The sequence below is a fragment of the Ambystoma mexicanum genome, chromosome 3q (genome assembly GCF_040938575.1).
Source record: "Ambystoma mexicanum isolate Mex_15411 chromosome 3q, UKY_AmexF1_1, whole genome shotgun sequence".
In the NCBI taxonomy this organism is placed as follows: Eukaryota; Metazoa; Chordata; class Amphibia; order Caudata; family Ambystomatidae; genus Ambystoma; species Ambystoma mexicanum.
This window is the reverse complement of record NC_090926.1, coordinates 352,827,087-352,853,644: the sequence shown is the minus strand read 5'-3', so window position 1 is coordinate 352,853,644 and position 26,558 is coordinate 352,827,087. Positions and strand designations below refer to the sequence as shown.

Here is a 26,558-nt window from a genome sequence, read left to right as displayed (position 1 = left end):
AGTTTACGCCTCGGGTATAAACATTTCTATGGCTCTTCTGGTCCTTCAAAAGGCAAGCAATGCACAGCATTAGCATATACTCCAGAAGACGGCAGTCAGTACATCATGCAGCAACTGCTAAGAAGGGCCAGCTCTCTTGCTTCTAGAGCATTGCCCTCAAGTTGAGGCAAACACCATTTAAAGACTTGCCGTCATGGCTCGCAAGCCTAAGTACAATAGACTGCAGTGTCAGGATCTCAGAGGGCATGTGCCCAAGAAGACCAAAGGGAGACCAGCATGTAGGGAAATGCGGACCTTTGCCGACAGGCCTGGGTCTCAAAGCATGGAAGGGGAAGATCCAGTCTCTGGAATTCAGTGGACTCTGCTCATGCCCTGCCAGCCTTGGAGGATCACAAGCCCATCAGGAACTATAGCCATCGCCCTACCGCTTCGAAGCCATACAGAGGTTATTACGCCTGGATCTTGAGGGAACATTCATTTCAGCGTTGGGCAGCTACATCATCTGAAACAGGCTCATGGTATTACCCCGGCAATGCACTCCGATGTTACGCAATCTTCAAAGTGGGAGTGCTGTATCTCAAGTGCATGGAGGATATTACACTGGGGAGTTTGGGGGGGGGGGCGATTCATTCCTCAAGCTATTTTACTAATGATTTTACGTATATATTTTGTATGCAGCAATCGCCACCTATCGATCACCTCCTTATACACGGTCTCATACTGTACACCCGCTTTTACTTCTACACATCTCGCTCTTCTTGTAGTAAACCATTTTCCAGTGATGCATCCTAAGTAGACAAAGGACCTGCGGTCCCTGTGCAGGACTCAATGCACATGACCAAGGGCATGGTTAAGTGCCTTGAGACTATTACAGTGGTCAGCCCTTGCTGTATAAACATTGAACAACAATAGATGCAAAGCAGGACTTAGACCCCAGGTTTCCAGGTTCCAAGGTCACATCCAACAGCATATCCTTTGGCCAGAGAATGACTTGCCAAGATACCCAAAAGGCACACACAAATCAAGGAACACAGTCCGGGTTCACTCCTCTGTGTAGCTTGCAGGTGAAGGTAGTTACAAATATTTGCCTCTCTCAGTTGGGGGCACTTAGCTCCTGCATACATTGCATCCCCACAGATGGTGCAGTACCTATGGAAGAAGGCTTTGCTTTTCCCAGTGTGCCCTAGCATGCTGTCCAAGGGAGGATTGGGGGCTAGACGAGCCCTTTCGGTGTCCACTTCAGGTGCAAGTTAATCAGAAGTCCAGGCTCTTTAGCTCACATCGCTCATTTTAGCTTTTGAATACCTGAATTCATAACAAGGGGAAACCTGAAACTACAAATAACAGAAGGCAGAGTCATGCAGGCTAAAATGCTAGGGCGGGCTGTGCATCACAATCCTCTAACTGGACACCTGAGAGCGGTAGTCCACACTTGCACCAAGGCCCTCACATTTTGAGTTTTGCAGTACAATGGTAGAACTGATTACCACAATTAACTGTATTTGTGTATAGTTTTCCCTTTATTTTGTACTAAGCGCATGGGATAAAACCTGTGACTATCCAAATCACGTTTTTTCTTCATTTTGGAAAAGCAGACACAGCTCGGCTTCAGCACAATACAAGATGTGAACTGCACCGTTTGGGGGCACCAGTGTTTCTGGGGCCATACAGCTCACTGTTGCAACTCATCTGCAATCGGCCAGCTGCTGCTTTTTTAACCACATTGCTGCTTTCCCATTTCAACTGCCGCCCCAACAGCCTCCACAAACAGGATCACCCCTGCTCGCTTGCTCTTACACAGTATATAGATGCCAACATGACCCATTCCAATCTGAAGATGCTTATCCAGTCCTGTTCTTTTCTTTGCATTCTGGGATATGTAGCTTACCTTTGTAAAACTCAGACTGCAGGTGCCAGAATGCAAAGAAAAAGAACAGGACAGGATACGCAACTACAGATAGAAATGATAGAAATGGGCTCTGTTGGCAACTATGACAGTGTGGAGTCTAGGTTAGCAAAGAGGCCCGGCCACAGCCCAATACCAAAATCTGTGATCCTGGCACCAACAACATGTATTGAACAACAGCCAATCCTACAAATCCCAAGCATGAAAGCTGCAGGCACAGGCTCTTTGGCAGGAGAATCATTTGTTTAAATCCCCCTAAAGTTAAATGCACCCCTCTTAAAAAGGGCCATGTGACCCCGCCCCTTCGCGCTCCTAAATAAACCTCCCCTTAGTTCAGCTGTGCATCACCTTTGGGAGTCAAGGAGGCTCAAAATATTCCCTTTTCCCTCAAAAATCCATTCATCCAGACAATCTCAAAATGGCCAAACTAGATTTTTTAGCTTCAGACAAATAGGAATGGCAACGTTCTGCACAAGAAGAAAAACAATAAAATAATTATCAAGAGCCAAGTAAATGAAAAGGCAAGATGAAGAAAACGTAGAACTTCTTAACAAGAGCGTTTCAAAATGAAGCATCCTGAAGAGTAGCCGCTCTCACTTCCTGTGCGATGCCAACTGATTTGCTGTGTGTTGCCACCTCCCTGCCTCTGACCCCACCCCAGCCCACTCATGGCAGACCTTTTCTTCAGTTAGTATCCAAGTGGACAGAGCTAGGCTGATGACTTTGAACACCTCATACAGGAAGAGTGGACGGAACAGTACCGCTGCCACGCCTAATGCAGTCAGTGATGGAGGTAGTGTAAATAAGCGCAAGGAACAAAGGCAGTCTATTAATTAGAAAACAAAAATAAGGCTCTCAATTAGACGTTCCAGACAGCAGCAGTCTTTTCTTGAGGACTCTTGGTGTGAAGTGCTTGTCTTGCCTAGGTCGGATTCTGTGTAAAGACAGACAGTATATGCTTCATATGGGTCAGGCGATCCTTCAGGGAAGTCATGGAGAGAATCATCGTCTGGTAGGTTGGATCCAGTGGCAGGATGGACAGCAACCACCAGCACCATGCAGGTCCATCTGGGGAAACCTGGAAGAGAGGTATAGATGCTTGTCACTACAGGGTGGTTAAACATAAAGCGACAGACACAAGCCAAGGCATCCGTATACACAGCCATAGTCCCACCACACAAAGAGCAAGGTCCTTCGAGGTAGAAATAATGTGCATCAACAGATGCATGTGTGGGTAACTGCACTTGTGCTGAAGATGCCGTGGCAGATATTTATGTGGGTCACACCTCTAGAATAGAAGGACAACTGATGATCAGAACTGAATGCTCTGGTTCCCACTCTCTTCAGTACCTGAAGGGGATGCTGCAGGTCAGGCCTGATGTATTGGCCGGCCTAGGTGTTCGTTCAGTACAGACCACATGCAAGGTCTGAAATGCACCATGCAACCTCCCTCATGTGTCTACAGGCTCTATGTCTGACTGCGGTCTGTACGTGTAACCTCTATGCACACATCAGAATAGAACTCTAGTTCAGCATAACCATTTATGCATCGTCTCTGGACAGCTTTTGGTTTTGTTGAAATGTTAATAGGCCAAACCCAAAATACAGCAAAATGAATGAGTAAACCTGTACCACAAGGCCCTAACCAAATTCTCACAAAAAAGGAAAATCAACGGCACAAATGCAGTTCATCAAAAGACACCCCCAAAAAACCTCATATACAAATTTGGAGCATAAATACTTGGTCCTTAGTGAAAAGATCGTTTTATGTTAAATCAGAACCTATTGGTAAAGTCTACTATTTATAACCCAAATGTGAATGTACCATTGACCCTTTTTTTTAAAGAAAACCAAGATTTAAAAATAAGCAAGATTTATTCTAAACTGTTGGGCTTTTATACTTAGCCATTTAAAGTGTGCAGGGGACGGGAGTTCCCTAAATGGGAACTATTCATGTTCTAGAGTCTCATTCCTCCTCATGCCTCTCGTACCTCCTCAGCCTGACTCCGGTCAAGCTTGCCTGTTTGTGCCTTCCTGGTCTTTCTGGCTAGAGGTTTGCTCTCTCTGCTCCTCTCAGAGGTTATCCCTTCCACTGTGTCAGTCCAAATTAGTTGTTCCCACCGCCTCAAACACTACCATCTCCTACTCCTCAGCTGTTACTTTCCCCTCCTCAGAAACTACTACCTCATCACTTGTAACCACAACTTCCTCACTTTTCCAGCACCTGGTAACCACTCTCATCACTTCCCAACATGTCCCTCCACTCGCCACAACCTTCTCAAACAGCACACATAAGCAACTGGGGCAGGGTGCTTTTATACTGTGTGGTCTCCTCCTCCACCGCCCCCCCCCCCCCCCCCCCCGAGTGGGTCTACCAGAGAGGGTCTGAAGCTGGGGCTTCTTACTTACTAGTGGGTGGGATTGGTTGTCCCAGTGTGCGGCTAAAACGGTACTGGGGACTGTGGCCTTCGATGTTCCGTCCAGCATCCCATTCCCTAGGTCATGTTTTTGTCCCTTCTGTGCCATTGGAATCCTCAGGGACCTGCTAATTGACAATCTTTCTCAAGGGGTAGCAATCACAAACACTGCATCACAGAACAGTCACTTCCAAGACTAACTTGGTGTTCGCCTTTTTCCCTGTAAAATCCTATGTTTAGGTTTATTGGTAAACGATGGTCGTACCTAGATTCACCATTGTTGGCTGAGGGTGATCCTGGTTTGTCCATGTTATTTTCTCCAGTGCGTTCCTGTTATGCACTTAATCAAAGGCAACAGTGGAGAAAACAATAGACGGCCGAGTATGAAGATTATTAATCTTAAAATTGAAAAATCTCCGGTACAACACACCGTGGTGGCCAACGCCATCACAGCCACCCTAATCACCAAAGGCAAGAGACCTTGCATGAACACGAGGGGCCACAATGGCAATATTCCTTTCACTGTGCGACATATTGTACAAGGGAACTGCCGGAGGGCCGGCCTTCAAATGAACGAGGAAGGTGATGAGGACAGAGAGGGTGAAATGGTTCATCTTTGACCTCTCAACCAGCCAAGAAGAGTGACCTTACTCGCACCCCCTCTGGTTAACATAGGGTGGAATCAACTTGACGTTACATTCCCATCGCTCAGGACCGTGAGTGTCTGTAGCCAAGAAGAATGAGAGCTCTGACAAATCCATGAATGCGTTTTGTCACCAATGTAACTAGCTGCCATCCCCACTGTGCTGGAACACTCTTTTTTTGAGAGTTCCTAATTGGAGGGGATCAAACTTTGCATTTATAAAAGTCCAAGTGTGAGCTTAGTCACCACCTACTTGAGGTAGACCTCCTTGACGGGCTATTTTAACATGGTTTTCCATTAGGGACCAGAAGAAATACAGCAACCCCAGGCAGTAATGTTATGGTTTATAGTGCAGTATCAATCCAAGCCCTGGACAAACCGCTACACAAATCTAGCTGCAGGAATCAGGCAATCCATGCGTCTTTAACAGAAGGATGTGAAAGATTCAGCTTGGCCTACTCTAGAGAATGAGATTTGCCGTTATGAAGGACCAGCAGGCGGTGTACGCAGAGCACTGCACCAGGCACAACAATGTACTTCATCGTCCATCTGGAACTGGACCCCAGGACTTGCAGGCCACAAACATCTCTGAAGCAGGCACCATCTTCAAGGCACTGGGACCTTATCGCTAGCAGCCTGCTCACAGATCTCTGCAACAGGCGCATTAGCCCTGTTAGATATTTCACTAACATTTGAACCTGTGACAATGTCATTAACAGATCTTTTCAATTCCAGTCTGACCATGCCTGCTGCAATCAGGTACCTACAGGCAGGTTTCTGAAGTGCTTACCACAAAGCCACTGCATGGTTTAGCCACAGTACCACAGTAAACTGACAAACAATGACAACGCTGGCTGAAAGTATTCGTGTTTAGCCAATGGAAACATCTGTATAGTTGTGTGAGCTGTTATCTAGAACATGGGCCCAGGTACTTGCTTAACGTCTACAGAGGCTAAGGATTAAACGTGCATTAAGCCTTTCCCCATTTGAGTCGACTCGGATGTTGCTGGCAAACTTTCTCAAATGGATTGCTTGATAAAGAATTCATGGTTATGAAAGTATTCGTTGCCACTTGCTGCCCGATCACATTAAATAATACTTATTACCCAAATAATTGGTACTCGGTGCAAAAGTAGGATGGCAAGCGGAGCCTAGTCTAAAGTATGGACTGCAATTGACGCACACACTTCTACAGCAGCCGATTTAACTCCCTTCACTCTTCCCAGCTTAAAAAGGGATTCAGCACAGGCCGTTTACAGGTGGACTGCGATTACTGCTCGTGGGACAATGTGCTGTGGAGTGTGATGTACTCAGGTTAAGGAGAAGGACTTATACTATTCTATGTGCAAGTGCTCTTTACTTGAACGCTAATAAAGAAATCTGAAAAGGGATTCAGAAAATAAGTACCCCCAGTAAACCCAGAAAATCTAATAGTTGGCATCCCTGGCTGTAATCTGCAAAATCGGTTAGCGTTGACTCAATCTGTACAGCTTCCGCGCCCTCGCCTCCAGGGTCTGCACTGTGAAACAAAGCGTAAACACACTTACACCCTCTGTGAAGGTTTTAAAACATGCTTTCTACTGCAGGAGTTCAACTCAAATGAGGGGCAGGATTGCTTGCAAGCCAAGAGCAAACGCCAGGTGCTCTGGCCCAACATTCGGCAGGGAGAGTGCAGAGGCCCGTTCAGAGAAAAGTGGCAGAGCCGATTAGGAAGTTCTCAAATCTGGGAGTAGTGGACCAGAGCAGGTCTATGGAAAGCTTTTTTCTATTTATTTATGAAAAAGCAGAGGATGTGGGGAGAGTCAGAAAAAAGCTATTTAGAAAGAGAATAGCAGTTCACCCCAAGATCGTTTCCAGTTAAGGGACAGAGGACCTCCGCTTTAGAAATTTCTCCAAGAGCCCTCTCTGCTTCCACACCAAAATTATGGAAAGTATACATTTGCCCTATTTTGATTGCCAGAAATACAACCTAGGGGGAGGGCGAACCCATTTATGAAAAGAACAAGGGGGGTCCTGGGAGACTCTCTGCCAGACAAGAGTCCTGGTTACAAGAGCCTTACCCAGAGTCTTTAGCTCACTATCTTTCACAGAGGAGAAATATCCCACACATATCAGTCTTTGTCCTGCCCTGGGGCAGTCCAGCACTGAATTGCTAGGCAATTCTCCTCTGAACAAGAGTACCAACAGCATCCCCAGACACGCGTTTCAGTCTGGTTAAACCTCATCAGTAGGGTGGATCTGTGCCTCTCTAAGAATAGTGAGCAAGGGGTCCACGTCTGGATTCCCATAGTAATTTAGGGTGAGACCCAAAGTTACTTGAAATATGCAAATAACAATGGGGATCCTGAGAGACTCTCTCCATTATTTGGAGATCCAGTCCGTCCAGGTAGAGCCACTGGAGGGTGTTTGGTAGCCAGGGAAGACCTGTGATTACATGTCAGGGATAATGACAGAGCATCATATCTTGTCCCAGTTAGATCCCAAGTTAGCGATCAAAGTAACTTATTGAATGACACAGAGATGAGGACTTATTATACGATGGGTGTGTTCTCATGGGCAGTCAGCTATAGACTGACCACAACGTTTTGGATACAGCTGAACCATTCGTGTTCCTGGAGATAAGATGCTTCAACCTCCCCAAGATGTACACTCACATCAAGAAAGGATATCACCCACATCCAGGCATCGTCCCAAAAGCAGATTCCTTCAGGATGGAACCAGGGTCACTTTCCCCACTAGGTGTGCATAGAAGTGAACATGATCTCCCTCAGCCATCTGATGCAGAGTGAAATGTGTAAAACGGAGGAATTGCAAAGCATAATCGACAATCAAAATGTGAATGCAATAAAGCCTTGGTGTCATAATGATTCAGAGTGAGTTTCTTTGCTTCGTTTGAGATTCATGTGCCTGGTAGAGTACATATCCTTTACAATGGGGGGACTTTGTGATTTTGGGAGTCAACATTGCTGACCAAAATAAGTTCCTCCGAGGGGGCGAGGAGAATGAGAGTGTTCCGAGGTGGAGATCGTTTAGTTCTTGGGTGGAAAAAGATACTATCTTTTATAACTTGTTCTAGGCTCCCTCCTTGCCCCAATGTGACCAACCCCACATTATCAGAGGATCTCTTGCACACAGATGCAAGTATATATGGGATTTAGAAGCACAAATCTACCTGGCTGGGAAGCAATTGAGTGCTCTCCCAAGCAAACACACCCAGAGGTAACCAGTAGCATGCAGAAGAACTGGTATGGCAAGGGGATGCCACAGTGCCACATTTAAAAGTAAAACAAAAGTACTTAAGTTGCATAAGGACATATCCTCCGGGAAATGCAATACTACCCAAAAGAAGCCAGAACGTTGCCCAAGGAAGCCTCACCACCATGACCAAGATTCCACTTTCTGTACTTTACATAATAAGAGACCCCGTGTAGTTTTAGCACACTCCCTCTCTCCTCCCCCAAGATATCGTGGTTTAAAGTGCCAGAAGGTAGTCTGCCCCAGGTTGAAATGAAGTTGCCCTGCCTTTCTCCCCATCAGTGAAATAACCAACTGTCAGGTCTAGGCCCACCCTTTAATTTGTTCAATAAATCCACTGGTTATGTGGGTATTAGCAATCAGAGGTGCCTGGATGAATCGTGGGCAATCGTGCAAGGGGATGGGAAAAGGGCAAAGAGGGAGGGCCCCCCAGTGGATCACAAGGGTGCCACGCAGGACTGCAGCACCATCAACAACAGAAAAGGAAGCCTCTGTTAGAAATGCAGTGCTCACAGCTCACTAAGCTGCTCCGCCCATCTCCTCCACACTAGACCTCACAACCGCTGTGCCTTCCACATCAGCACTTTCTACCCTTGCTCTTGGTGATCTCTCAAGACTGCTTCTAGTGTCTTCAATGTGAACCATAGGGCTGTGGCAGGGATACAAGGGGGTGCTGCACACTGCCATTACCAGGCCTCAGGGAACATTGTGGTCACCGAATGCAGATGGAGGCCTTGGTTTCCCAGGATAGCAAGTCATGTGTTACTGAGCCTAGCTATCACTATATACATTTCTTCCACTTCTGTGCATCTTCCGTCTGGGTGCAGCAAGCAGGGAGAGCAAGAGCCTCAACAAAAATCAGACACTCTGCCAGGTCATAAGCCACCCCCCTACCCCTGGAGGTAGAATGGTAAGACAAGAGTGAAGAAAATAGATGGTATGATGTGGTGATTAATGTGAGAAACCTGAAGGGGTCTGCCTAGCTAGTTCCTAGGGATCTGTCATCCAGGTTGCCAGGACACAGCCATCGCTATTGGATCCAGTTCCTGGGGGTGGACCAGTGAGGGAGGATCACCTGGATAGGGGGGGGGGGGGTCCTCGATGAGTGGAACACCGACGGGTGAGACACAGTAGACTCCTTCCTTTAACACCTTTTCCCCATCCTTTTCTGTAGGATGTTCCAAACCACTGCCCCCCCGGACCCTTTTCCAACACGAACACTTTCGCACAACACAAAGGAGAACGGGCAAACACCAGAGCCGTTGACCCGATATGTCCCAATACAAGGGTCAGGCAAAGTCAGGCAATTGATCAGAATCACACACACCTGACGGCCATTTCCCTGCCCCACAGCGATAAAATGTGGAGCCAGAGAGCACAGTACAAACAAAGAGTAAAGCAGAAAGCACGACGAGACAGCTACCACGCGGCAGTTCAAAAGAAGGAGAAAAGTGGCATGAATCGAGAGGGTGGCGAGAAGAGAAGTGACCTTGCCCTTTTCGTCCCAGACCTGTGGAACCTTCGTGGAAGAGACCCTAAGATCGTGAACAATAGCACAAGTGTCCTGCAGCAGAGGTCAACGGTACACGGGGCAAGCCTATGCGATAAGCAGGAGCGAGGGAAGCTCCTGTGCCAGTGGTACCGCCTTGACTCAAGAAAAGCCAAAAGCCAAGCGGTTCGGCACAGCCGCTGAGTCGAGGGGAAAATCGATAAGAACCGGGCTGTGACGAGTGAGAATCGCAAAGTGGCATGTTTTGAACTGAAGCTAAATGAACTTTGAATGAACGGTTGAAAGTGTAAAGGGGAGACCAGCGGCAGGGGGAAACCGGCACCACATGGATGCCAACTCAAGAGACTCTGGTCGAGCCCCATATATGAGAAACTACAAGTAACAGAAGGCCGTAGGAAAGCCGGAGAAATAGGTCAAAGTGTTCATAAAGAGCGTCGAGCAAAATCCCTGTACAATCGACATACTTTGATCTGCAAGCACTTTGAACGCCAGGGAAGTGAATCCCGCATTAAGAGAAAGCAAGGGAAGGGAATCCTGAATTAAGAGAAAGCAAGGGAAGTGAATCCTGCATTAAGAGAAAGCACGAAAAGCGACCCCGTAACACTTGAGAGTAAAGTGAATGTGAAGTCAAGAAGTGTCACCCATCACCCAACGAATATTGGAATTTTCATTTGTAAATGGAACTTTTGTTTTTGTTAGCTGAAAACACCACGTCCTCTAAGGCAAGAGACTCATCGATGGCCCTGAAAGCTGCCATTCGAACTGTCTCCTCGTGCTGGAGAAGCCAGAGACTGTACTGTGCTCCAAGCTATCATCCTACCCTGTGGTCAAAATGTGAATATGGGAGACCCAGGCTACCGCGTCCTGACATATTATTTGAGAACACTTCTTTCTGTTCTTGAGAACTATCCCACGCAGTTGTGAGGTTTGGCAATAGGTTTCTTAGTATAGGCCTTTTTGATTTGACAGGACACCACATTTTCATTTGATGGTCGATGCTTGCTCTCATCTTAGATTTAGGTTTAGAATAGGCATTTTTCCAACCTGCATACACAATTCATTGTTCAATAAATACCCTTGAACTGTGATCACCTGTGTCGGTCTTACTTGTTGTCACCATGGGTTCCTCACAGTAAGTACACAGAGTTTATGTGAGGGACACAGCTACATACGTTCAATGTAAGCAAGTGGTACATTAAATTTACTGCAACTCCCATTTTCAATACTCTGCCCATTCCCATGGGTAACAGTTCTGTTTTAGAACCTAGACAGTTCCCCGGAAGTCACTTTGTGTTAGCAAGAAAAATAAAATAGACAATTGCAGCCATTTTGCCATAATTCAGTAAGGACAAGATTCAGGACTGGTGCTGCCAGAGCATGAGCAAGTCAGACAGAGGAGGTTGGGAGACTTTAGTCCTCAAGGCCAACTGAGAGGGTAAAAAGGGCATGAAGACATTTATAAGGAGATAAAAGCAAGGCATGCAGGGCTGTGGTTATAATTGGTAGATTTGCACACGTGCTCGGTGACAGTATGTCCACACTTTCAGAACCACGGGCATGTTGGGAAATCCTCCAGTTTGACAATAGGCCAGCTTATCCATGTGCAAACCGAGCATTTGAAAAACCCACCAATTTCATAAAACGATCATGTTTTGAGATCATTCAACCCACAAATGATGAGCTATGAGCTGCACCTGAAGAATGCCCCATGCATTGTGGTAGCAAAATTGAGCGTGTGATCACTACTAGATCTCTTGGTTCTGACAAGTCCTCAGCGTGTGCGAATCGGACAAGTTAATGTGGAGGATTTAAATTATCTCTCTATGGAGCAAACAATTTAAAAAGACATGATACAAGGACTTTTAAGCCACATAATGAGGATGAAGGGGCGAGAATATTTCCAGTGGAAGACAAACTAGTACCTGAATATCATCATCCTTCTTGGGCAAGGGTCCACAGTGCAGAAAACTTGGTCTGGATACGTCCGCCCGGTCCTCAGACAGCCAGTTCTCCACCTGCTGGTATGTTAGATCATGCAACCTCTGCAGCTCCGCCAGTTCCTCCCCTTCCACCTGAAAAGGAAGTGTAAATTGGCAGGTGAAAAGGGACCTGAGCAAACCAAAGGCATATTAAAAGTGAACAAAGATGGGTTAAACAATCATGAAATATGAGGGAGAAAGAGGGGGCAAGTAGAAGATGAGACAAACATGCAGATAAAGACATTACAAAAAGAAGGGCTTAACCGAGTGGGAGTGGGAGATACAATATTTAGTGCGATATAAGAGACCAAAGGAGATGCAGAGAAGAGAGCAAGGTTGCTGGGAAAGAAGGAGGGTAGAGTGGGACACGCAGAGAAATAAACATCAGAAATAAAATAAAAAAGGGGATGTAACTCAGGGTATTTGGGAGGGAGAAGCAATGAGAAACACAAAGAATCAATTAACTGAGGAGGAAAACCGAAAAGGAGATGGGGCACTGAATTTAACAGCCATGTGAAGAAAATACAGATGAGAATAGCCCACGAGCATGAATGGGAACGTTGTAAAGTGACAAAGAGAAAAGGTCCAAAATAATAAGACCAAGGAACATTTAGTGGATGGTGGTGTGAGGCATGCATGGCATCAAGAGAGACACAGACTCAAAGGTGTACATTTAAAAACCTTTATTTACTAAGGTTCTTGGGTTGGTGTAATGCCTGCCTGGCCCCACCTCTAAATGGATGGTTCCCTTCACTGATGTTTCTCAAGGCCGTTGATGTCTAATAGTGCAAAAAAAAGGTCAATCTGTGTCTAAACCTATGCTTGCCCTCGCTCTTTACAAAAATGTGATAGGAAGTTTAAAAAAAAAGGTAAATAGTGGTTCAACAGAAAATTGAAAACCAAAGCTGTTTTCAGGTGGTCCTCTCACCAGGTGTATTTTGGTCAATGTCACAAAAATAAGATAAATCAAAAAGGGCTGTTTGTCAAACCTTCCCCACAGAGGCCTTGCAGTGGTTTCAAATACCTTCAGTGTCTTTGGGTTCCTTGGGGTTACCTTCCCCAAGCTTCAACTTGTTCAAGTTCCAAACACCACAAAAGAAATAGAACACTGTTCCTTTTAAAGCTTCGCTGGGTTCCCGTTCCCAAACTTCAATCCTTCCAACTTGGCTGGGCCTCTCCTGGTTCCCTTCCCCAAGCTCAGGCCCCTTCCGCTTCCATCATAAATTCAGTCTTTTCAAAAAGGCACTTTGCTTTCTTTGCTAGTCCTCTCAGGCTATACATACACCCTGACACACACACACACACACACACACACATACACACACACACACTACACTTGGGGGGAGTACAATCAGAGACTTTTGAAACCGCCTGGTTCTTTGCTCCTTCTAGGGGTGACCACTCTGATCTGCAACCCCCTCTTTATTTGTACTCTTCTTTTAAACCTTTCACCTTCAGGTGCTTCCTGCACCCCTTCTTGCTTTCCTTGGCTTCTTCCCCGGGTTTCTTTTGTTTCACCAGACACTCTTGCACTTGGTTCACTGTGCACACTTGCACTTTCCTGTACTTTCTCGTTCTTCTCCTGCACGCCCAACACATTGTCCACTCTTTACTGTGTGCAATTTGCATTTCTCTACATCATACTTTATTCTTTAAACTGTTCACATGCCTTTCCTTTTGCTTTTCTCTTCTGCGCTGCTGCGCAGCTTCCTTTCTTCCATTTCATCTCTTCTGTTTATTTCTTATAATTTGTCCTTCGCACACTTTCCAACCTTTCTGTGCTGCTTTAAATTTGTGTCTTTCTCCCGCTCCGCTTCAGTCAAACGCACGCTCCAGAGTTTCTCTCTCTCACTCACTCACCAGGCAGCGTCGTGTTGACCAGCAGTTCCACTGGATACACAGTGTTGAGGTCAGGGTCTCACCACATGACCCTCAGACACCCTTGGGACTGGCACACGTCCCAAGGCAAAGATCATTTTCAGGAACCACCACCAGCAGGATACCAGATGTCTTCCACCTGTTCCTTGGAGGCATGGCTCCCTAGCCACACTGCAGCCCCTCTCAAACATCAGTCCAGCATCTCAGCATGCCATTCTTCTCCAGCCTCCTTCTCCTGCTGCTCGCCGCTTCCTGGCTTCTCGGGTCTTGACAGAAACCCCATCTCACTCACTTCCTTGTGTGAAACCACAACTTTTATAGTGGAAAAAATAGTCAAGTGGAGTCAGGTGTGAATGGTCATTATTAAATGCCTGACCCTGCCTGACTATTAGTGGGACAACTTGAGTTCTTTCTATGGTAGGTTTATCTTACTTTCCCATGTTGTTTCTATGAGTAATCTTTACTGCTCTTAGTTGCCTCCTCCTCGTCCAAGTATTTGTTGAAAATGGGCAGGGGGGAGATGGGGTGATATTGAAAATACCCCATGAAAGCTGAGGGAGAGTAGGTTGGGGTATTATTGGGACTTGGGGAATACTTCCTTCGCCTCCCAATCCCTCGTAACCCTCCACTCAGGTGATCCTCCCTTGCTTGTTCACCCCCAGGGTCGGGATCCAAGAGATGGGCCTTCCCTGGACACCTGAATGGAAAAGCACGAGGGAGTAGGTGGGAGAACACTGTCAGGTTTCTCACAGTGGGTAAACATGAAAAGATGGTAAACTGGGTTCCAACCAAGGCTCTGGCATATTTTATCCACCAGGTATTATGCAAGTGCCTGAAAATGAATGGGAAGTCTTTCTCCAGACACAAGGAGGACAGCAAATAGAGAACACCCAGAGTCAAGCATTTGAGGGTCCCATGGTTGCAGGAAGCCATGAGTCGGAGCACTCTGTACCCACCACACTTAAGCCAAATTAGCCACATTGCGAGTGGTGAAGTGGTGGAACACCTAGAATAAGGCCGATTCCATGCCATATACTTGGCAATGCCAATCAATGGGATAATCTGAGATGGGACGAGAGTGGACTTTGGAAGATTGACAGAGTCCCATGGTTAAATGGACAGCATTCACCTGCAGAAGGGATGGCTGTGCCACCTAAAGGAAGGAGCTCTCACTAGCCAGTTGGATGTATACACAAATACTGCCAATGTAGGTACTCTGGAATAACCACCATCACTTTGATGAAGATGCAGGGCCGTGCACTGGCAAAATATTTTAGGCCAGTTTTTCTAAAGTCCACCAAAGGGCCTTTATAAAACAATATCTTGTGCAATACAGAAACCCCAACTCTTAGTATAGACCTGTACAACCTGATAGTATGGTAGCAATGACAGAGCAGCCAGGCTTATTTTATGATGGAGAAAGGGCAGTAGATAGTTACAAAGAACTTGTAGCATACAAATGGTCCAAAGAAACACAAATACACTAATGTATTGTAAAAATAATGGTTTATTTTATATATATGCAGACAAAAAGTATTCCAAAGTACCATTATCATTCATAAACAATTATAAAAACCAACACAATCCTTGTGGTATGCAAACCAAAGAATAAGCCTTATTTAGGATAGCAGGATGCAGTTCGAGGTGAGTAAAACCTAGTGTTACATTTAGAACGGCTGTACGCTATTCATGGGGAGTAAACCCACATTAGTAGATTTTAGAAGGACAGTATGAAATTCAAGGTTAGTAAACCCTATTGGTAAACATTTACACTTATCCAGTCTCAGGAATAATAAAGTAATACCAACAGTTACAAAAAAGTCCCTTGCAACATATGTAACTTATTTCTCTCTCAGGAATGATACAGTTACACCAGTAATACTTTTCAGAATAGTGGAACACAATTCTAAGGTAAGCAATAACTTTTCAGAGGGGCAGTATGCACTTCTTGGATAAATGAGAACTCGAGATACACATGTAGAATAGCAATATTCTATTCAAGGCGAGTAAAACCTTATTGGTCAAACTCTTTCTATATTTCTTTAACAGGAATAATTAGTTATCCCAATGTTACTTTTCAGAGGACGAACACAATGCTAAGATAAGCAGGAACTCCATCAGAGTTTTCAGAAAAGCAGTAAGCACTTCCAGGTGAGTAAGAACTTAATGTTGCACATTTAGAATGGCAGTAAGCTATTCAAGGTGAGTAAACCCTATTGGTAAACTTTTACACTTATTCAGTTTCAGTAATAATAAAGTAATACCAACTCAGTTCCTTTCTAGAAAAGTGGAACACAATTCAAAGGTAAGTAAATAACTTCTTATACTTTTCAGAGGGGCAATAAGCAACTCAAAAGGTAAGTAAGAGCTTAGTAACATTTTGTAACATCTTCGGTCTAGGAATCAAAATTACACACCAACACCTTAACACTTGTTATATTTTCTAGTGAGAGGCCTTCTACTTAAAGACCCCTCCCTATTCTAAAGGCATGAGTGTTCTCGGAGGCAGAAGAGGGACAGGTGGTCCAGTTGCCAACAGTAGGCAGGTCAGGATAAGGCTTAAATAGGTAAGTCAGAGTTCCAGAGGATTTCTCATCAAACAAGTAGGTACAGACTAAGGGCCTAATTCACAGTGTTTTCCAATGGGGTTTTGCCATTATAAAACGCTTGTGAATTAGGCCCCAAGTGTTAAGGGACTTTGTAGTAGGCTCCCTAGATGCGTTCCAGCGTTAGGCCGCGGCAAACTCCCAAATACGAAACAACCACACAGCTACACAGGAGCAACACATGACTTTAGGTAAGCACTACCCTCAGCCACACAGTAACTCAGCAGTGGAGGAGAGCTTGCAGATGGACACCTTCACGATGCAGCAGCACAGGGTCCGGTCTCTGGATTCTTGGTCGTGGTGACGAAAGAACAGACACTGGATGGGAACTTGCAGCAGCAGTCGACAGAAAAGACTCCCAACAAGATTCTTAAGTGCTTCTCGTGGCTCTGTGGTTTTGGCGCCATTTTCAAGGTACCAGATGAAGGAAAGTTGTAACCGATAATATTCACCTTGATATCTCGGTCCAGCACTCTGGGGAGGGGACTTCAAGGAGTGGAATCCTGTCTCTGGAGATCCAGCAGGAGTCCACCAGAGTTTCAGCAGGATTGGTTTCTCGGAAGACGTTTGTACAGCACTCAGGCTCAAGGAGCCAGGGTATTGGCGGTTTACAGCTCAGGAAAGTCACAGCTCATCGTGGGATGGCTCGAAATTCAGATCATCTCGAAACTGAAGGGTACCAACAGTATCTAGTGTGGAGTAGTCATCTTCAGGACTCGTAAGGAATCAGCACATGCAGCAGTCACACAGCGGGCACCTCCGGCCACTGGACGAAGCTTCAGCAGTCTTCTCTTCATCAGATCTTCTGTTCCAGTGGCTGACTTGTCTTCAGCTCCAAGATCCAGGCCAGATACACAGGAACCCAAACAACCTCTGCAAATTCTCCCTGATGTTAACAGAAAGGGTTGGTGGCTGTTCAATCAGGACAGCCAGCCCACCTAGTGGGAATTGGTTTCTCTCAGGCACACCAGAAGACGAAGGTGAGCAGAGTTAAAACTCCTCCCCCATTTCTGCCTTCTCAGACACACTGGAGCATCAGCACAAAGGGTTCCCCCTGAAGACAAAAGAAGAACCAAGACCTCCCCACCCAGGACAGCATAGGAAGGACAAGCAAACTAAAAGCAAAATGGTGACCCTTCTGTGCATGACCGCAGTTGGTTTGACAGCCTGCAAATAAAAATCACAAAAAAGGTAAGTTAAATATGTCCACTACCACCAGCCAGAATAGTAAGCTTGTCACTGTAACAGAAATGGTACAGGAGCCGCAAGACAGGGGATACTATGCATCTCCCCATCACCCCACATAAGGTGGGGTGTGCTGGTCTCACAATATAAAATGTAAAGGAGATGAAGCTCCCTCTCTACCCTTGAGAACAGTAGTTCTGTAAGGTAAGTCAAGAGAAAAAGGCCTAAGAGGCAACCCAGCAACACTGCACAGAAAGTGGCGTGTGTTGCAATAATATAATGCAGATGCCCAAAATGTTACAGGAAAGGATCGATTCAAAAATGTACTATGGAGAGTCAGGGAAATGACACCCGTAGAAAGAGTAAAAGGAAGGGCGAGAGGGGAAAATCCACAAGTCCAGCAAAAAGTGCTTGGGGTCTCACAATGGAGGGAGATTCAGTGTTGAAATGAAAATCTAACCGAAAAAAGGGTCAATTCAGTTGATCATGAACTACAGGCGCTGAAGGCCCTACTCTTCAAACAACTGCTGCTTTTGTCTTAGCAGACTGCTGGTACGCTCTTGGTAGGCACTCCACTCTTGGAAGTGCCAAAAGAAATCCAGGGGGAAGGGTCAGTCAACCACAGGAACCAAAAGGACCAACTGTTACAGGAGAGGAGTAAGTGAAGACCTCAAGGAGCTTGTCAAACCACAAGTGAGGAGAGAGGTTTCACCATATTCAGGGTGAGAGGGATGCCCAATCTCTCTCGTCTGTCAGGGAGGATCTGGGCAAATCCACACATCTCCAACAGAGACCACTCACAAGCTCTTGGCTGTAACCACTCAATTACATGCCTCATAGTATTCAGAGCCTTAGACCTGGAGCATGCCTCCTCATTCAAGCACTCCTCGTACCTGGAGACCCTGATTGAGAGAGTGGATGGTAAGGGAATTGACACCTATGGAGTCCCACAAGAATCCATTATCTTCCCTAGTGATCTTCAATCTTTACACGGTATAGCTTGGAACCCTCCCCACTCCATGCAACATCCACATCCACCAATATGCAGATAGCATGCAATTCTACCTCTAGATATCTTCCAGCAAAGACATCCACAGCCCCAAGAACTGCCTCTCATTGATCCAATTGTGAATGTCCAATGCTTACCTGAGGCTCAACCTCTGAGTTTTTACTGCTGACCAACACCACCAAACACCCCACCATCCAGAACTGGCTCTCTGCTATGCACCTTGGGAGCTTCACACCGCAGCTGGCCACCTGCCCCAAGTTCCTTGGGTTCAACATCAACAGACACCTCTCCTTCAAAACACACACATTAAGGAAAACACAAGTGGTGTGAGGCCAACTTTCACTCCTGCAACAAATCAAGCCCTTTGCCCCAGAAAACGTCTTTGGATCTGCTGTCCAAGCCTTGGTCCTCTCACACCTGGATAGTGGCAATACCCTTTTTGAAGGTCTTTGGCAACCTGTTACTACTGAGATGTGTCCAGCAAGCTGCATCACCACTCAAAAGACTACACAAATTCTACCACATCAAACCAGCCCTCAAAATAATTGCACGGGCGCCCGCTGCAAGCCAGTCTCATCTACAAGGCTGTCACCCTGAAGTCCCCAAGCTACCTCACGGAGAAACTATCTCTGGAGACCTACGATCCACCAGAAGTAAGAACATGAACAGACTGGTTTTCTCCTTCCTGCACCGGCAGAGTTCAAGAAGACTGGCCTTATCTGTATATGCCCCAAGAATCTGGAACCACCTCAGACTCATCCCCTCGATTCTACAGTTCAGGAAGGGGCACAAGACCCTCCTCTTCAAGGAATGGCTCCTCCCCTACACCTAGGACCACACACCCTGCACCCTACCTGAGACTGGGTGATATGATGTACACCGTTTCCTCCCCTGGTTGCTCCATTCTAGATTCTAAATGCAACTGAAAAGAAAAAAGAAAAAACATCCTTTGCTGGCAAATTGCCCACCTTCCCCACTCTGTTGTTTCTCTGCTTATGTTCTTCCCCTAGGATTGTAAAGCGCTCCACTGCTTCCTAAATTTTATCTGCACTCAATAAATCCCTTGATAATATTAAGAATAAGAGTGGGAAGCACAGTCAGACTAGCGTCGATGTGGACCCTGGCAAACAAATTCCCAGGAGTGCAGGTCAGCTTAAATAAAACTGGGACGGACTGTCCTTGCATCTTCTAGAGCCAAGCCTTTGTAGCTCAAATCTCGGGGCATAAGCTGGTAGGATCCCAAAAAACTCTAATAATACCAATTTAGAATCCTTCTAACGCCATGAGCCAGCCACAGAAAAACATGCCCAGCTTCAACGGAGTAAGGATCACCTAGGAAGGAAAGCCGGCGGGTGAGAAAGGAGGTGCAGGACGCAAGTGCAGTCACGCACTGTGTTTGCCTTTCATTTTTTATTTGTTCTTATGGCAGCAACATAGAAATTGTCCGGACTGCACATCTTGGTATAGTGTGTAGAAAGGAGGCAAGTCATACCAGGACACTGTAAATATTGACTCTGGGAACAAGGTAACAAACACCCAAAAGGCTTCCTTCCAGGTGGCTGTTCCACAGACCTCAAGGCCTCATCTCACTAACCGGTATCACACAGTCAACAATTCAATAGCTTTATACCAATTTGTCTCTCCCAAACATGGCCAGTTCTAGGACCTTTGCCACCCTAGACTTAAGTGACATTTTCTAACTTCACCTCTCCCCTGGCAATTGGGTTAGATGTGCCACTTGTGGGCCAATCTGGTGCCCTGCCTTGCCTTAAAAACGGCCAAAAGACACCCATTTTATTGGTTCTAGCCTAGCACAGACATGAGAGGTGGATATCTGAATCACAAGCTCAACATGCAAACATTCCGATCAGCATAGTGTGCCGCTACAGTGCGGAATGAATCACACGTAATAGGCATGAAGCAGACCTTGAGGCTACATAGGATCCACTCTGCAACGGGGGTTGGTCAATCTGAGTGGACACAAAACACGGTACAATCTCCAATTAAACAAGTAAATCCCACAACATTTGGATTTTGAGACAAGTTAGTAAATTGCACATTAAAAAAGTTCAGAATCCCAAACCATAATTTCTGCCATCAGGGCTTTAAGAAGGCCAGGGCGATGCCCAGGCAGTCTACAAAAACTGCCCCCGAGGTGGGGTGTTAACGGGGCTCCCTTGTGACCCACCAATAAGCAACCATTACAATTTCTCCTGTGCACACATCGAAAGTCTTGCACTCGTGGAGAATGATCGTTTCACAAACTCTGAAAGGAATACATTTTGCAATATTAAACGTGGTACTCTCAGAAGCAGAGCAGCTGAAGCCTCACCCAGTAAGAGGAGGCTTTCCAGCCCAGCATGTATAGCTTGCTGTTTACAGCCATTTCATCGTTAGGGTTAGTCCTGTTACAAATGAAAGTAGTACCAAGCCCAGTGAGATGTGTGTTATGTGGCGAGAAGGATTGAATTGATAAATCATTATCAGACATATTTGTGAACTATAAAAGTGTGATTGTGAGGTTCATAAAATGCTTTCGATTTTCATGCAATGCTACCAGGATCCCACATTTGTGCCATTTGCCCCCCTCCCATTTCGTTTAGGGGATTTATAAAACTAAAGAGATGTACTCACGGATTGAATTAAAATACTTAGGCCCTCATTAGGACCCAGGCGTTAAGGGGTTTACGGCGCCGTAAACGGCGCCGACCCTTAACGCCTGATTCCAAGGTCCCTTTGCGGGATGGTGATTTTAACGCCTGCTTTTTGCCGCAAAGGGACCTTGGTGCTAATTACACCACTGTAATTTACGGTGGCGTAATAAGCGCCTTTCCCCATTCCCATTGTGCCCTATGGGGCAAAAATGGGAATGGGGAAGGGTAAAATGGGAAATGGGGACCCCGCCTGGGTCGTAATGAGGCCCATAGTCAGTGTGAATTATTTAGAGACCGGTATATTAACAACTCAAGCCAGATTATTTGTTTACACTATGCAGAAGGAATGCAGATCACCAATGAACCAAAATACAGGTTTTCAGGATGTGTTGTTTGGAGCAGGCTGCAACCTCCTTTGGCCACTCCACGCAATCTTTCTGGCACGCCCATTTTTTGGAGACTATTGTCTTTTCCACTTAAAGCACTGTCTGGCAGTAATCCTAGCATTCATGCAATTGACTTTTCTGAAGTTTAAGACCGACATGCTTGAGGAAATCGGGCACAATGCACTAAAAAGGGGGGGGGGATTTTACCCTTTTTCTAACAATTTAGCATTTCCGTCCTTAATCTTAAATCAAAACGGCGGTTGAAAGTGTCACTGCTTGCCAATATGTTGCATGGCCGAACAATCAGGTGAATCTCTAAATTGCAAGGAGGGGCGCAGGCGTAGATTATGCCACTTGTTGAGAAACAAAATACAATCTTAGTCAAATTACGAATAACTGAAACACCATTTACTCTCATAACCACCCCAATCAAATATAACAACAACAACAAAAACGGTGTCTACAAAACAGTTTGTCTGCTGTAGCCGGTGTATTGTTATGGAGGCAGTCTACTCATGTCCAAGTCTCTTACAAACGCGGCACAGCTTCTTAAAGGACTGGTTCGGTCAAAAATGTTTATTGCCCCTACGGGTCGGCCATGTGTTTTTAAGCCTAAGTCGCTCGATTTTAGAAAAATTTCCTATGGACCTTACCCGAGTTTTCATCCATTAAACGCACGCGAAAACAGGCACCAGGGAGCTGCCATTTTGTGATAATCCTATCATTTCCCCCATCGCCCTGGACCTGCTTTTGCGGCACTAAATCATATCCCCCGCCCCTGAGCCTGTCATCAGCAGACGCGTACCGCCCATTTCACAACGCCAAAGCATGTCTCGTGTCAACATTCGCTGCGCTTCAGCTAATGACATGTCGCCATGGAAATGGCAGGACGCCTCTTTCCTCAATAAGTATAAACAGACCGTTTCACAACACACAGCAGCAGATTTTCGATTCCATTCCTCTCTCTGTGTTATTTTGAGTATTCTGTGACTCGTTTCTGTGCTCTGGTCAGCTACCTTCGTTGCTTGTAGCCCGTGTGGACAGATACCAGTACCACCGCTATCAATTATTTTAGTTTGTGCAACACACAATGGATATAATAATGCCCTACATGTACGAGCCCGAGTATACCAAGGAGGAACTACTGGAAAGGGAAACACACGAAAACGATGGGGCTTCGGACAGCAGTTGGCAGGACGAATCAACAGATGAAGACACTGGACCTAGTCGCATGGACAGTGTTTCCACCTGGTGCACATGCAATCGGTGCGAGCTAATGCCGACCGAGGAGGAGAACTGCTGCTGCTGTGAAAACTCAGGATGCGTGGCCTACATTTCGGAAGGTGAGCCACTACCGCAATGCATCACCGAGCTGCCAGACTTCAGGGCAGCCTGCCTCACACGGCCGTGTTGAGGATAATGATGGTGCTTATGCACGAACTTCGCGCAACTGTTCGTCCTCGTAATCCGAGTAACGAGTAAGTATACTCTGCTTGTGATGCCACTCCTATTTCATGGTCTTCTACTATATCCAAAATTACATCTACATATCATTGTAACGCATGAAAGTCTTTCAATAGTGTGCAGTGTCTAGATAGCATTTGTCCGAGCAGATTGCCATTAGTTACAAGAATTGTCATTGACAACAAACGTTTATTAAACTTATCTTGGTCATTTAAAAACAGTTTGTTTCATTCCTTTTCACAGGTGGTACAGGCTGGTGGCCTATCGTTCCTTTACATGGTGGCTTCAGGGGAGGCTTGGACACCGCGTTCGAAGAGTGAGTGATACCCGCCTGTGCCGTTCGTGCCATAAGAGAAACTTTCCCGAGTGACAGCGGTCAGTACAGGGGATTTTCTCTTGCTGTGCTGCAACCTGAACTGTACAATGTGTAAACTTTTGTATTTTTGTGTCATCAAAATAAGCAACAAAATAAAACCACATATATTTTAACAACGGTTGTTTCGATTTTTTAAATCAAGTGTGTCTCCATTCAAAGATGGACATCAGACACCTGTGCTCGGAATGGATGAAGTTCAGGTCGCTGTGAAGCAGGGTGGTCACTATCTAAGCTAACATAATATATTATCAATAATGCATGCACTAAATAACACTTGTTCAAAGTCTTTCAGTCGGTTATGTCTCTATAAAAGTCACACATATATCAATACTATCAATGAACATTGGATTATACAGGCCTTAGGTCAAGGGTCTTGACCACTATAATACAGTGTTTGAAGTGTGGGTCCGTGCTCACAAGAATCTCCGATATGTGGCATTTGTTATTGATAGGCAACGATATACTGCAGTAGGGGTCTAATGTTAGTTGGGGATCTGCTAGGTGGCCATCTGGCACATGAAGAGAATACCTTGCAGGGACACGGGGTCAGAATGGCAGTAACTTTCCACTGGCGAGGGTGCGTGGGCAAGGACACGTTTGTGGAGATGAACGAGCCATGTGCTTGGTTCAGGCCGTTCACATGCAGGACCGTGATCTCAGAGAGTGATGTGTTACATTTATTAGCTGTTGCAAATACCTCTGGAGTTTTCCAATCAGAGTGATAACGAGGCTGTGGGCCATGTGCTCTGCGCGCTGTACTATCGCAGTGAGGCCTGGTCACCAAAATGGAGTGGAAATAGGGTACAAAAATGGATGCCCCGTGTCCTGCTCAGTGTTCCCATCTACGCAAATGTCATAAGGGCAAGGGACGGGCGCACACGGCCAAGGTGCCAAACAGCATGTACACTTCAAAAGGTATCCCACGGCCAGGGGCCATCGCTCACATGGCCTCCTCAGACCCCGTGTCTCCAGGCAGGCCTCCCCTAAGGCAGGCCACCCCCTGCAATCCACATAAGTGTGTCTCCATTCAGCAGTCTTCCTGTGCCTTATCTGCACGCCCCAGGCCCATCCATCCCACCCCCTCTATCAAAGGCGGTTCGCACCAGGGGATGAGCGCTGGCATGAGGGGCTGCGACGGGCGCAAACGGCCAAGGTGCCAAACAGCATGTACACTTCAAAAGGTATCCCACGCCCAGGGGCCATCGCTCACATGGCCTCCTCAGACCCCGTGTCTCCAGGCAGGCCTCCCCTGAGGCAGGCCGCCCCCCTGCAATAAACATAATAATACGACATACACACGTCATTCATTCACAAACACACCCCTGTTTCTAATACTTTATAAACCACTTATGTCTCATGAGAACATCTTTGTGCTTTGCAAGTCAACTCCTGAACCATCTACCTGGGAAGCACTGAGATCTATGCTAATCTGCTCGTCGCCGTGCTATCTGTGACCGCTTCGAGCAAACTCGTCAGTGCTACCTGTGGCCATCTACCTGTTCTCCTGCAACATACTGCTCGGCCTGCTGAATCCAACTGTTTGTTGGTCAAGGTAAGGCCATGTATCCTAGTCATTTTTCGGTCATTTTTACATTTCAATCTATTTGCTATTACAGTACCCAATAGAGCTATGGTCATTGGTCTCATTGCTTTTGAATTGAGTTTCAATTGTTATGCTATCAATAGATCTATTTATTTTCATCTGTGTCAATTGTCATCGAATTGCATCCTTCGGGGGTCCAGTCTATAATGTAAGCATGGTCCCTTTTCGTGCAAAACAGAACATCCAAGGGACGAGTCACATGTTCAGAGTTTAGTCACATAATTGAAAAAATTTGCACATGATGAACTGGTATAGTTCCGGCGACCAAAACAAACCTTGCATTGAGCATGGTATGGTTCATTTACTTTTTTATGACATTTTTATTCATCAAGGTTTTATAATAATCTTGATATTTACTTTTCAGAATTTTCAACAATGCCTGCCTGTTCGATTAGCGGTTGCCCTTCGAAGACCCATGCTAAATCTGAAGGCACTACAATGCATGTGTTCCCGAAAATTGTTGATCGAATAAGAGAATGGGCCAGACATTGCGGATATCCACTGGATGAGCTGGAAAGTAGAGTCCAACAAGTCTTTGAAGACAAGAGGGGTGATCGATACCGCATCTGCAGCCGGCACTTTCCCTCGAACATGTACACCACATCTTGGGTAACAAAGAAGAATAAACGGCGATCAACACAAACGCTATTCCCACTCTATTCGTCCACAATCCGCCACTGGTGAGTCAAGTGTCCGTTTTTAGCTTTAAGCCTTGTGGTAGTGTGTAGGTAGCCGAATGGATTCATTGATATTTTAGGTGTGTTTCCAATTTGTAATACTTTCGACATTGATATGAGTGTATAGCTTTTTGAATAATGACATTTATCAATATATTATTTTTAGATTTCATAACCCACAAACTAAATCTATATATGGGCACAGGGAACTGTGCTATATTGCACATTACTCAAGTATTCTGTCTCCTTACATGGCAATTTTAAATACTGGCATTTCATTATCAAACAATAATTTACCTTTACAACTTCTTGACTATCCCTTGAATCTGAAGCAAGAACATTCTACTTCCGTCACGTGCTCGCAGTTATCAACCACTTCTAGCGCGTATCAGGTAATCATACTTGGCTATTCCGCTACAGACTTGTTTTATGCATGTCAAGTAATAGTTTGTATGTATCGTGTGATTATTTTACCAATTGTTTGGTTAGTCCTTTCCAAATGATATACACCTTAGTTGTCGTCCCCTGGTGTTTGTTTTCAGTTATAATTAGTGTTATCCATACTAATGCAAGTACTGTCTTTCAGGGAGATGCTGAAGCGTCCACCACATTGACAACAGCCCTAGATGTTCTTCAGCAGCCCGAGGTATGGATACTGACAGCTCAACTGACCGTGATCATCAGGACTGGAACACTTGCCGTTTGATTGTTCTACACCATGTTTCATTTGTGGTTAGCCGTTGATATATACCTGTGCGGGCGACCCCAAGCGTGTGTTGTGTTTTCAATATTGTAATCCTTACTAATGCAAATACTATGTTTCAGGCAGTTGTTGAATCGTCAACCCACGCACTTGATGCGGAGCCTGACATTCAAGTAATTCCGGTGGAAGCGGGACCATGCGGATACGAATTGGCGCAACAGCTTTCCGAAGTGCGCACCACATTAACAGCCCTAGATATTCTTCAGCAGCATAAGGTATGGATACTGACCGCTCCATCGAGCGTGAT

The 26,558-nt window shown here is 45.7% G+C and overlaps 1 protein-coding gene across 4 annotated transcripts in view; it reads right to left on the bottom strand.

Annotated features, from left to right (window-relative positions):
• Positions 1 to 1,501: 1,501 nt before the first annotated feature.
• LONRF1 (LON peptidase N-terminal domain and ring finger 1) overlaps positions 1,502 to 26,558 on the bottom strand; it is a 272,719-nt gene continuing 247,662 nt past the window's right edge. For 3 of the 4 annotated variants that reach the window (XM_069653983.1, XM_069653982.1, XM_069653985.1), the window contains exons 11-12: positions 11,654 to 11,803; positions 1,502 to 2,984 (exon numbers count right to left, since the gene is read on the bottom strand). In XM_069653983.1, coding sequence (XP_069510084.1) covers positions 2,829 to 2,984; positions 11,654 to 11,803 — 306 coding nt within the window. In that variant the 3' untranslated portion in view covers positions 1,502 to 2,828. The remainder of the gene's footprint in view (positions 2,985 to 11,653; positions 11,804 to 26,558) is intronic. The other variant, XM_069653984.1, reaches the window with a different exon arrangement.